At 35.7% G+C, this 18,284-nt stretch overlaps 1 protein-coding gene across 1 annotated transcript in view; it reads left to right on the top strand.

Annotated features, from left to right (window-relative positions):
• LOC307121760 (uncharacterized protein) overlaps window positions 1-18,284 on the top strand; it is a gene marked incomplete at its 5' end in the record, with an annotated part of 65,650 nt that overhangs the window by 19,320 nt on the left and 28,046 nt on the right. The window contains 2 exons of the mRNA XM_079809521.1: window positions 1,622-2,326; window positions 4,389-5,093. Coding sequence (XP_079665647.1) covers window positions 1,622-2,326; window positions 4,389-5,093 — 1,410 coding nt within the window. The remainder of the gene's footprint in view (window positions 1-1,621; window positions 2,327-4,388; window positions 5,094-18,284) is intronic.

An 18,284-nucleotide genomic window follows, 5' to 3' on the forward strand; every position in this document is an offset into this window, starting at 1 on the left:
CTTTCTCAAATATTTTGATGGAAATTTCACAAATATATTAAAGGGTTAGTTCACCCAAAAATGAAAATTCTGTCATTAATTACTCACCCTCAGGTCGTTCGACACCCGTAAGACCTCCGTTCATCTTCGGAACAGAAATTAAGATATTTTAGTTGAAATCTGATGTCTCTGAAAGTCCTCCATTGACTCAATGGTACTCTACACTGTCAAGACCCTTAAAAGGTACTAAAGACGTCGTTACAAAGTCCATCTCACTACAGTGGTTCTAAAATAACTATGAATCGGCGACAATAGTTTTTGTGCGCAAAAAAACCCTAAATAACGACTTGCATAGTGATGACGATTTCAAAACAAAGCATCATGAAGCTTCGAAGCGTTATGAATCACTGAGTTGATTCAGTGGTTTGAATCGCCAAATTTCAGCAGTTTGGCGGTTTGACACGCGATCCGAATCATCATTCGGCTCAGTGATTCATAACGCTTCGAAGCTTCATGGTGCTTTGTTTTGAAATCGTCATCACTATGTAAGTCGTTATTTAGGGTTTTTTTGTACACAAAAACTATTGTCGCCGATTCATAAAGTTATTTTAGAACCACTGTAGTGAGATGGACTTTGTAACGACGTCTTTAGTACCTTTTAAGGGTCTTGACAGTGTAGAGTACCATTGAGTCAATGGAGGACTTTCAGAGACATCAGATTTCAACTAAAATATCTTCATTTCTGTTCCGAAGATGAACGGAGGTCTTACGGGTGTCGAACGACATGAGGGTGAGTAATTAATGACAGAATTTTCATTTTTGGGTGAACTAACCCTTTAAGTATAACCAAATAATTGGTTATTCGAACACTAAATTCTTTTAGTGAAAAAAACTTAAATATAACTGTAAATTTGAGACAAAATTAACAGTTGGATTTTAAGTAAATTATTTTGGTATGTTCAAATCAAAACATCAAGTAAATGATATTTAGAGATTTTATTAAGTTAATAAAGTTAATTATTACTGTGATATTTAGTAAGCCACTGAATTAATTTTTAGAGTGTACACAGGATAATGTCACAATGCCTCTCTTGGCATTTATTGTATCTATTTACAAAGATAAAATAAAATAACAAAATATATGCTGTGATATACAGTATGTTGTTGTTGCAAAATAAGATTTTGGTCATATCGCCCATCCATTATGCTCATGCCCTCAAATAGAAGTCAATAGTGACAAGCTTATTTTTTCCTTTTTTAAAACTGCAACATTAATGTATTTTTCCAGTCACATGCCTGTTAAAGTTATAAAAACTACCACTACTTATGGATGTTTTCAGAGATGCTAATAGACTTTTTTTTTTTTGTGCTACAATTGAGTAGTCTGTGCAAAAAAACTTTCAACCCCTGTAGCACCAGTGCCATGTACAGTATGTGTTATGTTAATGTACAGCCCTGCTCAGAGTGATTTTGAATTTCCTTGCTCAGTGATGATGAGTGCTGTGCTTCTTCTGAATCATAAAGTGACGTTTGTGGGCTTTCTGTAGGTGGAGTTAATGATGCACTTGTTCACATTGTGCAACTTCTATACGCAGTGCAATATATTTTCAGATAAGTGCGTTTTGTTCTCCATGTGTTGCAGGTGATGCCCAACATCTCTCAGAGCTGAGGATTGTGTTGATGGGGTATCGAATTTATGGTAAGATTTCAGCAGGAAACACTGACCTGGGCAGAGAGGAGTTTGACTTGAAGAGATCTGCTCAGTGTGTGAGGAGACATGGAGAAGTAGCAGACAGACACATCACTGTCATTGAAGCTCCAGGATGGTGGATGTTTTACACTGTAAAGGAGAGTCCTGAGATACTGAAACAGGAGATTGTGCTCAGTGTGTCTCTGTGTCCTCCAGGACCACACGCTGTACTACTGATCATACCTGTGGACTACAGATTTAAAGAGACTGAGAGAAAAGCATTGCAGGAGCATCTGGATCTTCTCAGTGAGAGAGTCTGGAGTCACACTATAGTGCTGTTCACTCATGGAGACTCTCTGTCAGACACATCTATAGAGCAGCACATTGAGAGTGAAGGGCAGGATCTCCAGCGGCTGCTGGACAAATGTGGGAACAGGTATCATGTTCTCAACAATCACAACAGGAGTGACAACGCTCAGATCAAGGAGCTGCTGGAGAAGATTGAGGAGACAGTGGCACAAAACAACGCCTGCCATTTTGAAATAGACAGAAAGATTTTACAGGAGGTGGAAGAGAGAAGAAGAGCAGAGGAAGAGAGAGCAGGAGAACGAATGAAGAGGATGAAAAAACAGAGAGACGACATCAGATCACAGATGAGTGAGTCCTCAAAAATGACACAAAAAGCGAAAATTTCAAATAGATTCAGAAACGTTTACTGCATGAAAAGTAAATAATTTCAATGCATGCGTCAAGTTTAAATCCGCAGCGTAATGCGAGACCACAACATCATTTCATTGTGTTTTCCATCAGAAGAGTTGTGCAGGACATTGAGAGTTAAAGTGCCACAGACAATCGGCAGAGAAATGTTACAGTTTTTATTCCATCCGCACACACTGAAACACACTTACTTCTGCACGTTCACACTCTTCCACCAACATATGGAGCTGTCTGTGTTTTAGTGCGTGCACAAGAATAAAACTAATGTTATGCAGGTTTATGCATCATGTCAGAAAGCAACACATTCTGAGATAATAATTAATTGTGTTTTATTTTAATGCTGGCTTTATTTCTTCAACAGCTCCAAGTTAAACGCACTTTTATGTTCTATACAGGCCGTTTTGCGTTTATTTCACACTCCGCTGACTGCGCCTATATTGAGACATTTCTCTGTGATTCACAGTATTTAAATCCATTTAATTTGTGCTGTCATTGGTGGAGAAATCTTTGTGCTTATAGCAGTACTTGCAACAGTATAAAAGTAACCCCACTTATGCGTGGTCCATATAAGCGTGGTGGGTGTAACCATAGATATACATAATAAAGGCTAGATGTCTTGTCCGCACCGCTGGCCAATGGAAGTCGACGTCCGCACCTGGCGGCCATCTTGTCATAGTCAGCTCGCTCACTCGTAACGTGTTTTAATGGTGCATGTACTTTTTAAATTACCATAACTTGCTCAATTTTCTACCGATTTTCAAACTGTTTGGTTTGTTATAAACATCAGAGATGTGGTTATGACACTGCATACTTATGAATAATTATTCATAATTTGTTCAAGCATCCAGAATTATAGCCACGTTAATAACGTTTGTAAGAGTATTTGTGTTCATGCAGATCACTCACCTTACATCAGGTACCACAGAGCCCACCAGAAAGCTTGCCTGTGACAAGATGGCCGCCGGTGATGACGTTAGAGACTCCGCTGTAAGATATCTAGCCTTTATTATGTATATCTATAGCCGCGTTTCCATTGCAGGAACTTTCCCCAGGAACTAGGAACTTTGGGGGGGTACTCTGTATGTTTCGACCGCAGGAACCGGGGTCTAAATGAAGTTCCGGGTAAATATTTCTGTAGTTACATTTGTAATTACACAGTTGACACTTCCCTTACACCTAACCCTACCCTTAAACTTACCCATACCACCACACCAGTCCATAACCCTACCCGTATCCCACCTCAATATCAGCAAAGGTGTTTTGCAATATCCCCAATGTCCCCAATGACTGCAGTCGCACATCCTTGTCTACTCTTCAGACGAGGCGCATCTCAAATGAGCCTAATGTGTGCGGAGTGTGCAAAATGCAAGTTTTTGAAAACGATACTGTTGTCATCTCTGTGGAAATGGCAAAAAGCTCAAATTTGTGAAAATGGTGATATTATTCACATGCATATTACAGTATTTGTTTTTGGCCTGGCATGCATAATACATGGATCTGCAAAAATGATTAAAAACGCTGTAAGCGGGGATTGTTTTTAGCACATCATTGTCGTGTACAATGACATAATACTGTGTTATTCCTGTGACTTTTCTATTTTTTTAGTTTTATATATATATATATATATATATATATATATATATATATATATATATATATATATATATATATATATATATATATATATATATATATATATATATATATATATATATATATATATATATATATATATATATATATATATATATACATACATACATACATACACATACATATACAAACTGTTAAATTGATTAAATGCAATTAAAATTAGTAAAAAAAAAAAATTCATTAAAATTAGGAACCTTTAAAGGTTCTATGTAGCACCTTTTTCCTGGCTAATGCTCTTACAAAGGGTTCCACATATGAAGCGATCAATAGAACCTCTACTAAAAACTTTTCTTTTCAGAGTGTACAATATCATTTTGGATAAGTCTGTTTTGTTCTCTATTTGTTTCAGGTGACGCTCAACATCTCTCAGAGCTGAGGATTGTGTTGATGGGTTCTAGAGAAGCTGGAAAGAGTTCAACAGGAAACACCATCCTGGGCCGAGAGGAGTTTGACTTGAAGAGATCTGCTCAGTGTGTGAGGAGACATGGAGAAGTAGCAGACAGACACATCACTGTCATTGAAGCTCCAGGATGGTGGAGTAATTACACTGTAGAGTTCAGCACTGAGATACTGAAACAGGAGATTGTGCTCAGTGTGTCTCTGTGTCCTCCAGGACCACACGCTGTACTACTGATCATACGTGTGGATACTAGATTTAAAGAGACTGAGAGAAAAGCATTGCAGGAGCATCTGGATCTTCTCAGTGAGAGAGTCTGGAGTCACACTATAGTGCTGTTCACTTGTGGAGACTCTCTGTCAGACACATCTATAGAGCAGCACATTGAGAGTGAAGGGCAGGATCTCCAGCGGCTGCTGGACAAATGTGGGAACAGGTATCATGTTCTCAACAATCACAACAGGAGTGACGACACTCAGATCAAGGAGCTGCTGGAGAAGATTGAGGAGACAGTGGCACAAAACAACGCCTGCCATTTTGAAATAGACAGAAAGATTTTACAGGAGATGAAAGAGAGAAGAAGAGCAGAGGAAGAGAGAGCAGGAGAACGAATGAAGAGGATGAAAAAACAGAGAGAAAACATCAGATCACAGATGAGTGAGTACACATACTTCATAGTGTAAGGCCGCTGAAATTCGTTCCAATGAAGGTAACGATTGCGGTTTGAAGGTCGCTGCGTGTTCGGTGTTTTCTGCTGGGTAGAAGGGATTAATTCCACTCCATCTTTTATCTGACTGCATTTATCATAATCTCGAATTTAGGTTCGGATGCCAATTGGTTGTTTGGTCATTTATATTTAATAATTAGTCACACATTTAATCATTCTGTTTAACCCTTTGTTGAAATTACACCCATTCCTAATCTACTAGAGATAGTTAATAATTACAGAGTAAGTCAGAATAGATCAAAATGTAACAATTTATTAACAGTCAGGTAAATGTATAATGCCACTTACATAATTAATTCAAAGATAATTCATACATAACATCAAATATTCTGAAGTAGCCTAAAGATTGGCAAATGCATACCTGACTTCTGAATATTACATAATGCAGAGCGTCTAATAGACATTCCACGTTACGGGCCGAACTCATTACAGTATCGAGCCCTGAACCTTTTGTCATACTTCCTTATATTGCTCAGACCAAGAGAGAAATCTCTTTCAAATGGAAACAAAATCTGGTTATGGTTACACTTAAAATGGTTATAAAATAGATGTATGAGATGTTAAAAACTTAAACCCTTAATTGTACTCAGCATGTATAGAATGTTTCCTGAGGGATAGAAAGAGAGAGAGAGAGAGAGAGAGAGAGAGAGAGAGAGAGAGAGAGAGAGAGAGAGAGAGAGAGAAAGAGACAGAGAAGAAGAGAAGGCCCCAGGAAGAGAATAAAAGAGAAAGAGCAACAGTTACAACTTCTTTTTATCTCTCCTTGACCATCTGACCAAACCCAAACGTGAGACATTCAAACTGACCAATCAGACCAAGCTTCCCCGACTGTAAAGGTGCGATCTCTTTGTCTTTAGGAATTCCAAATGGCCCTTCTGATGAGGAAGATGGGGATGGGGGTTGACAACAGTAAAGCAAATGTCTTTGTTCAATTTCAAATATCAAATATCTTTGATGAGATCTTTGTACCAGTCGCACTGAGACATTTCAACCCAGTCTTTCAATATACAAACGGCTGTGTTTTCTGTTCTGTGTTTCTCTCTGTTCTCTCTGTTTTCATGTGAAGGATGAACATTATTAAGAGACTTAAAGAATCTTAAGATCTGACCCAACAAACATCAGCTTCCAGGGGCTCTTGGGTTTTGTTGGGTCAGTGTGGGAGAGATATAGAGGGTACCAAATGTCATAATTTGATTGATTTATGACCCTAATCAACATTCCACCCCCCTCCCCCCCCCCCCCCCCCCCTCCCACCGGACTGGACACCTGTTCTGGACACCTGTTCTGGCCATCTGTTTTGACCCCCTGTTTTATTATCCTCCCCCTGCTACCCCCCCCCCCCCCCCATTCAAAGGAATTTACGACTGTTTGTAACTTTGTGTGTTTTTCTAAAAAAGTTCGAAAACGATCAAAGAATGTTTAAAAACGAATGTGCTTGAAACGTTTTAAAATGTCAGACATTGTGTTTGGATAACAGTGACAAGATCAGGGGATAGTTTTTATTAAACAAAGATAGTATTTCACATACATTTGAACTTTGAGACGTTTAAAACATTTAAAACGATTTAAATACAATGCGTGGCATTCAAGACGAAAACATGTAAAAACAAGTTAAAGTTTTTTCTTTCACATAAAACTTTGTAAAAAGTTCAATCATTTAAAATGTTTTTCATAAATATAAAAACAAGTTAGAGAATAACTTTGACTTACGGTTTGTAAAGATAGAGTAAACACTGTTTTCAAACAAGTATAGGCATTAAACATATCAAAGAAATGTGGTTAAAATCACCTGAAACAAATAATGTTAAGTTGTTTCACATTACAATTACTGTTCAAGTTTTTCTTTAGTTTTCGTCAAAATAATTCTCTCTTACGGAACTCTGCGCGAACATGTCCCTCCAAGCTGATGACGGAAGCAAGACTGTACGCAGAGGCTTACGTGAAGCCGCCTCCCTCAGCTCCGCCCCTAACACTCCCCCCACAATGCGGAGCAGATGTTAAAAATAAATAAAAGCAAAACAAATTATATCAAGTTTTTCACATTACAATTACTGTTCATTTTTAATTTAGTTTAGGCAAAAACAATTGTCTCTTATGGAACTCCTAAACGTCCTCTCTCCCCTGATGGCTAGATCATCAATGGACTCTGGGGGCTGTGCGTAAACCCGCCCCAGACTCCGCCCCAATACTCCCCTCAGAGCAGAAGACACACCCTCTTAAAATAATTAAACAAATGACTTTTATAAATAGTATTAGTTTTAACATTATGTTTAGTTCATTGTTTATTTAGTTATTCTCTCTTAGCTCTTTCAACTCTAATCGTCTCAAGCCCCCCCCCCCCCCCCCCCCCTTAGTTTTTTCTTACATTTGAAGAAATTACTTTTGCATGTAACATTTCCACATACTAATTTTAAACTTTAAAGCGATGCAGATCCTTAAAAAAAAGAATTTAGTATTCAGGCATTGTAAAATGTTATCAGAAAAAGTCAAATGTGTTTCTGAAATAGTATAAAACTATATGATTTTAAAATGGTAAAAAATGTGAAGCAAGGTTTTGAGATTAAACACTGGATTCAGGGGTTGTTTTTATTTAAAAATCTTACCCCATACAGTTGGGGTGGTAGACAGTGTGATCAAGGGGAGTTTTTATTAAAGAAAGTTTATATTGACTACATACGTTTGAAGAACATTTTTCACACACACACACACACACACACACACACACACACACACACACACACACACACACACACACACACACACACACACACACACACACACACACACACACACACACACACACACACACACACACACACACACACACACACACACACACACACACACACACACACACGAAACATTCACATACAACTAAAACTTTAAAGCGATAACTTTAGTTAAAAACAAAAACGTACTATTCAGGCATTGTAAAATGTTAAACAGTAAAACGTGTTTCTGAAACGCTTTAAAAATGTAAAATTGTGAAACAAGTTTTTGAGATTCAGCTGATTCAGGTTTTTTAATTTAAAATCTTATAGCCTACATTTGTCTCCAAACAGTACATTCGACGGGGCTTTTTATTAAAGAACATTTTTATTAACTACATACATTTGAAGAACATTTTTCACACACACATGTAACATTTTCATATATAACTTTAAAGTGATGCAGACCTTTAAATACAAAAACGTAATATATTCAGGCATTTATCAGAAAAGTAAAATGTGTTTCTGAAGCAGTATAAACCTATATGCTTTAAAATGATAAAATGTGAAAAGTTTTAGATTAAATGCTGGATTCAGGGGTTGTTTTTATGAAAAATATTTTTTTTCCTATACATCTTGCGTGGTAAAAATTGCGATCAAGAATAAAGAAAGTTTTTCTTACATTTGAAAGTTTTCACACACACATGTAACATTTTCACATATAACTTTAAAACTTTAAAGTGATGCAGATCTTTAAAAATGTAGTAGGCCTATTCAGGCATTGTAAAATTTTATCAGAAAAAAGTAAAATGTATTGAAACAGTATAAAACTATATGCTTTTTAAATGTGAAACTTTTGATCTTAAATACTGCAATCAGGGTGTTTTTATTAAAAAATATTTTAACATAGGCCTACATTTGAAGAGTGGTTCCCCATCAAAACATTAAACAACATTAAAAATGCTAACAACAGAAAAGCCAAGACAGGATAGGATAGGTACAATGTTTTCACATGATGTAAACAATTTCAGAAGAGGTAAAATGTGTTTCTAAGCTACTGTTTTCAAACCAGCTTTGACGCAAAGTTGAAATGTTCCTTTGTCATGAAAGGTACCAGATGAAAAGATGCACCAGTAAGAGTGACAATTACAATGCGTAAGCATTAGACATATCACGCCACAGTAGTTTACATTGGTCCAACGAGCAGTTAACATTCAACATCAAATAGCTTAATCTGTTCTGTTTGAGACGTCATCACATGCAAACGACAAATGTTTGAAATGAGGATAGAACTGACGTGTATAGCTGTATCTCCCCGACCAAAGGAAATGTAGGCCAACGCAAAGACACACACCAGGGGTGTAGATTTAAACTTTGGTAAAAGAATTAAACCAAATATTGTTTTAAACGTAATTTTATTTAATTTAGTTATTTACTCATTCTTTGATCTTTCAAGCATCTTAGCCCTAGCACAACCACCCCCCACCACACACACACACACACGCACACACACGCACAGACAGTAGAACGTCTAAACTTTTACGACATCTTACAGAATGTAAATACTTTGTATCATGCTGTTTTGTATAACGAGAAAGGATGTCTTGTCGTGACGTAGAATCAGTAAAGCGTCACAGGCTGTAAAACATGTGCTAAAGATGTTTTGCGATGTTTTACAACACAGCTCTGGTAAATCTGCAAGGATCTGGCATCGTGAACTCTGGATGGCATTGTGACCTTTGGTTGGCATTGCAAACCTTTACATATAGCCTTTATACAATTTAGGTTTCTCTCAAGAAATTGATAAACCATTATAAAAACATTAATGCAACTTTTGCTTGTCCAAGTACGGTTATTTTACTAAAACAAGACAAAACGTAGGATTTTTCACTTACACCCACAGTTATTTTTCCCCAGTTAGCCATATAGTTATTCCTTTATTTCTGTATTTTTCAAAACTAAAACCATGATGCTCTAAAGCATGGATTCCAATTGAATGATCCAAAGTCGATTTAAACATTTATACATGTTTGTGTGTCACAAAAGCAGAAAACCTACATTTAAAATTAATTTCATGAAGTGTTTAACAACCACAGGGAATACCACATGATTACCCAGTAGTTGTGCTAAAATCTTTGTTTGATTTTTACACACATATTTTGTCAGGGATATGTCACAACGCTGTGATGCAAAGTTTCACACTCTTGTAAAGGCTAAGATAACTTTCAAACATAAACTCTTCACAGGAATTATGTGTATCTAGAACATCCATGTAAAATTCAAAAGACTAAATAACTAAGAGGGCACAGCACATTTTGTGAAGTACCAATTATAATAAGCACACAAAATCCATTCGTGAGTAGTTTTGGAAATTTGGAAATGTTGTTTTGTGAATTACGTTTTTTTGTCAAGTTAGACAAGATTTTTAGTCATCTTGTTCAGAAAGCAGACGACACTGTTCACATTTATGTGTTGGACTGTATGTGTTTTTAGGTGAAGACTCTTTTTGAGAGCTGTCAACATTCAATGTTTATTGAAATAAATAAAATAAAAAATAAAGAATTTAAGTAATAGTCTTTCTGTTTGAGAAGGTTTGATCAAATTGACATTTTAGTGCCACTTTACTATGATGTGGGATCGCATGAAGTACAACACAAATGAATTTGTGTATTTTACACTTAAAACAATTACAACTGAATCACATCTGACTATTGTACTGAAAGCTACACATTCATTAAAGTTTGAGGTTGTTAAACAAAGGTACAACTCTGGTAAAACCCGTAAACAAAATGAGAAAAAACAACACACCATCTAAATTCAAGACCCCCAAATAACAAATAAAATATAGCTCAAACATACACCATACAAGAAAAGCACTGTTTATAATGCATACAGAAAATCCATTTATGAGCAATTTGCTAGTTTGTTACAAGTTTGTAAATGTGGATTTACAATTTTTTTTTCTTTTACTCCACTATGGTTTATCCATCTTGTCCAGATAGCATAACACTGTTCACGTTTCTCTGTTTGCTAGAGTGAGTTCTGTTTTAGGTGAAGATTCTCTGGATGTTGTCAACAAAGAGTTGTGAGTTCAAGCTATTCCTCACATGGGAAAGCGTGTGTTAAACGCAGACCTTTCATTTAATAAACTTTTAAGATTGAACTTTCTCTTTTGACAAACAGGCATTTCAAATATATTTTTCCCCCTAGGGTGTTTAATGTACACAGAATGGCTTCTTTCAACATCCTACTTGACATTAAAGATTATAGTATTTTTCAGCTATTATCACCATCTTACCATCATCATCATCATCATCATCATCGTGCAAATGAAACTACTAAATGTGCTAAGAATCTTTGCACATTTTTGCTCTTCTGTGGGGTTTGTTAGATATGCCACCACTAATACTAATACATTTAAGAACTATGATGCTCCACACTCTTTTAAAGGCTATGGATAAGATTCAAACATAATCTTTATACAGAAATTAGGTTTGCACAAAAGTTTATTCAAGAGAGCAACTTACTAAACATAAATAGCATGAACCATTTAAAATGAATACAGAAATCTTCTCTCCTGGTCTATTGTGAAAGTTTATGTTGATTTGTGACCTTTTTCTTCTAGTCGATTTTGTTTCTTTTGTTTTGTACAGTTTGTAATAAAACTAGTCACTGGGCATGGTCAAACATGTTCATAGGAATTAATTAAAAACACATGAAAAATGACTCCTTCTACATGAGAGTGTTTAAAACTAAACAAATGATATTTCTTTTAGGACATCTTTCTGGTCTGTCTATGATGTGGACATGACACCTCAACATGTCAAAGTGAGTCTTTCTGTTTTTCTGTTACAACTACACAACTAATTCATGTCAAACGTTTCTAACTATTACACTTAAAGCTGTGCATTTCACAGCAGTCATACGCATTTATTTTGTGTACGTCTCTAAACAACGGCTAAGTAAATTAATTACAGTTGATAGGTAGATATTTTAGGTGAAAGGTGGGATGATTCATGTTTTTTTTCGCTGCACATCAATACTGTAACACCAGTGTTTTAGGTGTCTGTCTATTAGGTCTTGTCCAAAAACCTTTATATAAAAGTGCTAAACATCGTAATCATCGGCAGAATACCAAAATGTTTTTAACATATCGTACATTTCAATAGTTAGCTAGCAACTGCAAGTGAGGTCATTTACAGTAATGTGAAACAAACACATCAGAGTTGGGTTCTAGTTTGAATTAAACAGTTATTGCCCACAGCATGTTTATCAGTACTTTCATGCTTAACAAAGTTTACACAAGTGACAAAGTTTTCATTGTAGTATACTGACTCTGAAACATACCAAAATACGTTATGCGTGTGACAGTTTGGAGACATTTGTGTTTCATGCATCTTAGATTTTGTTTGCATTTCTCCTCAAACACACTGCCTTTGAAACCGTTTACCGATTTTAACATCACCATTCTCAATAATGTGTGTGTGTGTGTGCGTGTCTGTTTTCCTTACACTTTGTCCTAAAGAAATATTTTATCATGTAAAACATCTATGTAGCATTTGAACTCATTTAAGATCATTATCTTATTATTCAGATAATTACGGAACCAGGGTTGCAGGCTGTGTAATACAGTTTTGGGCTCAGACAACAAAAGAATAACAAGTTAAGATTCAACTTTTTATTTCATGCACATACAATATATTGATGAATACATGTTGCCCTCTTAGTTATTTAGTCTTTTGAATTTTACATGGATGTTCTAGATACACATAATTCCTGTGAAGAGTTTATGTTTGAAAGTTATCTTAGCCTTTACAAGAGTGTGAAACTTTGCATCACAGCGTTGTGACATATCCCTGACAAAATATGTGTGTAAAAATCAAACAAAGATTTTAGCACAACTACTGGGTAATCATGTGGTATTCCCTGTGGTTGTTAAACACTTCATGAAATTAATTTTAAATGTAGGTTTTCTGCTTTTGTGACACACAAACATGTATAAATGTTTAAATCGACTTTGGATCATTCAATTGGAATCCATGCTTTAGAGCATCATGGTTTTAGTTTTGAAAAATACAGAAATAAAGGAATAACTATATGGCTAACTGGGGAAAAATAACTGTGGGTGTAAGTGAAAAATCCTACGTTTTGTCTTGTTTTAGTAAAATAACCGTACTTGGACAAGCAAAAGTTGCATTAATGTTTTTATAATGGTTTATCAATTTCTTGAGAGAAACCTAAATTGTATAAAGGCTATATGTAAAGGTTTGCAATGCCAACCAAAGGTCACAATGCCATCCAGAGTTCACGATGCCAGATCCTTGCAGATTTACCAGAGCTGTGTTGTAAAACATCGCAAAACATCTTTAGCACATGTTTTACAGCCTGTGACGCTTTACTGATTCTACGTCACGACAAGACATCCTTTCTCGTTATACAAAACAGCATGATACAAAGTATTTACATTCTGTAAGATGTCGTAAAAGTTTAGACGTTCTACTGTCTGTGCGTGTGTGTGCGTGTGTGTGTGTGTGTGGTGGGGGGTGGTTGTGCTAGGGCTAAGATGCTTGAAAGATCAAAGAATGAGTAAATAACTAAATTAAATAAAATTACGTTTAAAACAATATTTGGTTTAATTCTTTTACCAAAGTTTAAATCTACACCCCTGGTGTGTGTCTTTGCGTTGGCCTACATTTCCTTTGGTCGGGGAGATACAGCTATACACGTCAGTTCTATCCTCATTTCAAACATTTGTCGTTTGCATGTGATGACGTCTCAAACAGAACAGATTAAGCTATTTGATGTTGAATGTTAACTGCTCGTTGGACCAATGTAAACTACTGTGGCGTGATATGTCTAATGCTTACGCATTGTAATTGTCACTCTTACTGGTGCATCTTTTCATCTGGTACCTTTCATGACAAAGGAACATTTCAACTTTGCGTCAAAGCTGGTTTGAAAACAGTAGCTTAGAAACACATTTTACCTCTTCTGAAATTGTTTACATCATGTGAAAACATTGTACCTATCCTATCCTGTCTTGGCTTTTCTGTTGTTAGCATTTTTAATGTTGTTTAATGTTTTGATGGGGAACCACTCTTCAAATGTAGGCCTATGTTAAAATATTTTTTAATAAAAACACCCTGATTGCAGTATTTAAGATCAAAAGTTTCACATTTAAAAAGCATATAGTTTTATACTGTTTCAATACATTTTACTTTTTTCTGATAAAATTTTACAATGCCTGAATAGGCCTACTACATTTTTAAAGATCTGCATCACTTTAAAGTTTTAAAGTTATATGTGAAAATGTTACATGTGTGTGTGAAAACTTTCAAATGTAAGAAAAACTTTCTTTATTCTTGATCGCAATTTTACCACGCAAGATGTATAGGAAAAAAAATATTTTTCATAAAACAACCCCTGAATCCAGCATTTAATCTAAAACTTTCACATTTTATCATTTTAAAGCATATAGGTTTATTCTGCTTCAGAAAACACATTTTACTTTTCTGATAAATGCCTGAATATATTACGTTTTTGTATTTAAAGGTCTGCATCACTTTAAAGTTATATATGAAAATGTTACATGTGTGTGTGAAAAATGTTCTTCAAATGTATGTAGTTAATAAAAATGTTCTTTAATAAAAAGCCCCGTCGAATGTACTGTTTGGAGACAAATGTAGGCTATAAGATTTTAAATTAAAAAACCTGAATCAGCTGAATCTCAAAAACTTGTTTCACAATTTTACATTTTTAAAGCGTTTCAGAAACACGTTTTACTGTTTAACATTTTACAATGCCTGAATAGTACGTTTTTGTTTTTAACTAAAGTTATCGCTTTAAAGTTTTAGTTGTATGTGAATGTTTCGTGTGTGTGTGTGTGTGTGTGTGTGTGTGTGTGTGTGTGTGTGTGTGTGTGTGTGTGTGTGTGTGTGCGCGCGCGTGTGTGTGTGTGTGTGTGAAAAATGTTCTTCAAACGTATGTAGTCAATATAAACTTTCTTTAATAAAAACTCCCCTTGATCACACTGTCTACCACCCCAACTGTATGGGGTAAGATTTTTTAAATAAAAACAACCCCTGAATCCAGTGTTTAATCTCAAAACCTTGCTTCACATTTTTTACCATTTTAAAATCATATAGTTTTATACTATTTCAGAAACACATTTTACTTTTTCTGATAACATTTTACAATGCCTGAATACTACATTTTTAGTTTTTAGCGATCTGCATCGCTTTAAAGTTTAAAATTAGTATGTGGAAATGTTACATGCAAAAATAATTTCTTCAAATGTAAGAAAAAACGTTCTTAAATAAAAATCACCATGTTGATCGCCATGTTTACTACCCACGTTTTGCCCTTTTTTAAGTTTAAAGCACATAGTTTTGAACAGTTTAAACTTTTTTTTTCTTTTTTTAAAAGTAAAATAGTTTATTAAAGGGGGGGGGGGGGGCTTGAGAAGATTAGAGTTGAAAGAGCTAAGAGAGAATAACTAAATAAACAATGAACTAAACAAAATGTTAAAACTAATACTATTTATAAAAGTCATTTGTTTAATTATTTTAACCTCTTAACAAGCGCCCCATTTTTGAGAATTCTTTGAAAACGATATACCCAAATGAAAATGTCTGCAGCTCTTAAACCCTATGGTCTATATTCATAAACCTGGTCTTATTTTAAACTAGACACTTGAAATATTGCTACCCAAGAGTCATAATAACTCAAAGTAATATGGGAACAGAGTAATATACATGTAAATATACATGTAAGTGACTCACGTTTTTTGTTTTTTGTTTTCACTTAGGGAAAAAAATATTATAATTTAATGTTAAGAGCCTGAAAATAACTTAAATATAAAACTGAATGTCTAATCATGTCATGATTCAAATATGAGGATGATTCTCTCAGTAATGTAGCTTCTGTGAGCTTTTATGTCAAGAAAAGTCTAGGCGTCATTTCAAAAAGGCCATTTATTTCAGAACATTTGCTATTGTAAAGAGTAGTTTTTCATTCAAATAAATCTGCAATAAACTGCAATATACTACTAATTATAATGGATAAACAGTTACTGAAAAACTAAAGCAACTATTTACAGAGATTACAAAGTGTAAAAAACTCATTTAGCTAATGGGAAGCGTCAGTGAGAGACTGCGCGCTCCACTGCAGTTGCGCCATGGAGAACGCGCAGCCAGCGCACAAACAGTATTCACCAAAGCCTACTTACGCAAACTGAGCAAGATAATGCCTTTTGATTGGTTACTAAGTCCATCAATCAAACCTTTGTTGGAAAGGCATTGGCTGGGCACCGAGTGCCTTTATCCAACGAAAACCATGGGTGCAATGATTGACAGCTCACCAAGCCTGTAAGGCACTTCCTCTATATGATGCATCCCAGAAGAGTCTCTGATTGAAGGAGAGAGACGAGGGTTGAACCATTGCACGTGGGAGAAACTATTCTAGCAGGGGGAGTTTGCCAGACACGGATGAGAATCGATATTTCATTGAAAATGGACATGATTGATCACGCTAACTCAAAACTCTCTTGCAAACAACGGAGGATTTTTAGTTTTTTCCCTATTTTTTCGTTGTTTTGGATTAAAAAGTGGGATGCATTTTGAAGAGTGGACTCTTACACAGAGATGTATGCGGGTGTTTATTGGATTCGTCCGATCTGATCTGAACGACAGGAGATGAAAGATGAGTATCGCTGATATTTTGCTAATGTTTACATGGACGGTCCTTTAGCGTTTCATTTAACCCTTTCCTCTCTGGTGTATTTATTGCAAAAACAAGTTCAGAACATGAATCTTGAGTGTTTTAGCTTTCAAATGATGCATAGTTTGTGATAGTTGATTGAATATTTTGTATAAAACAAAAGTAAATAAAAGTACACACCCCCCCACTTCCGTCAACCCCCCCGCCCACGAACCGGTGCGGGTTAAGAAGTTTTAAGAGGGTGTATTCTTCTGCTCTGAGGGGAGTATTGGGGCGGAGTCTGGGGCGGGTTTACGCACAGCCCCCAGAGTCCATTGATGATCTAGCCATCAGGGGAGAGACGACGTGTTTGCACGGAGTTCCGTGTGTGTGTGTGTGTGTGTGTGTGTGTGTGTGAGATTTGTGTGTGTGTGTGTGTGTGATTAGAGTTGAAAGAGCTAAGAGTGAATAACTAAATAAACTATGAACTAAACAAAATGTTAAAACTAATACTATTTATAAAAAAAAATGTGTTTAATTATTTTAAGAGGGTGTATTCTTCTGCTCTGAGGGGAGTATTGGGGCGGAGTCTGGGGCGGGTTTACGCACAGCCCCCAGAGTCCATTGATGATCTAGCCATCAGGGGAGAGACGACGTTTAGGAGTTCCATAAGAGACAATTGTTTTTGCCTAAACTAAATTAAAAATGAACAGTAATTGTAATGTGAAAAACTTGATATAATTCGTTTTGCTTTTATTTATTTTTAACATCTGCTCCGCATTGTGGGGGGAGTGTTAGGGGCGGAGCTGAGGGAGGCGGCTTCACGTAAGCCTCTGCGTACAGTCTTGCTTCCGTCATCAGCTTGGAGGGACATGTTCGCGCAGAGTTCCGTAAGAGAGAATTATTTTGACGAAAACTAAAGAAAAACTTGAACAGTAATTGTAATGTGAAACAACTTAACATTATTTGTTTCAGGTGATTTTAACCACATTTCTTTGATATGTTTAATGCCTATACTTGTTTGAAAACAGTGTTTACTCTATCTTTACAAACCGTAAGTCAAAGTTATTCTCTAACTTGTTTTTATATTTATGAAAAACATTTAAATGATTGAACTTTTTACAAAGTTTTATGTGAAAGAAAAAACTTTAACTTGTTTTTACATGTTTTCGTCTTGAATGCCACTCATTGTATTTAAATCGTTTTAAATGTTTTAAACGTCTCAAAGTTCAAATGTATGTGAAATACTATCTTTGTTTAATAAAAACTATCCCCTGATCTTGTCACTGTTATCCAAACACAATGTCTGACATTTTAAAACGTTTGAAGCACATTCGTTTTTAAACATTCTTTGATCGTTTTCGAACTTTTTTAGAAAAACACACAAAGTTACAAACAGTCGTAAATTCCTTTGAATGGTGGGGGGGGGGGGGGGGGGATAGCAGGGGGAGGATAATAAAACAGGGGGTCAAAACAGATGGCCAGAACAGGTGTCCAGTCCGGTGGGAGGGAGGGGGGTGGAATGTTGATTAGGGTCATAAATCAATCAAATTATGACATTTGGTACCCTCTATATCTCTCTCTAGTGTGACAATGACAGTCATGTTTCCTGACATTATGAATTCAACAGCAAATGTTGCTGGTGTTTCTGGTGTTTGTTGGTCAAGAATACTTTAAAAACTGCACTTATCATTTCATGAACATTATTTCTTATGT

Source organism: Gobio gobio (assembly GCF_949357685.1).
Source record: "Gobio gobio genome assembly, chromosome: 25".
In the NCBI taxonomy this organism is placed as follows: Eukaryota; Metazoa; Chordata; class Actinopteri; order Cypriniformes; family Gobionidae; genus Gobio; species Gobio gobio.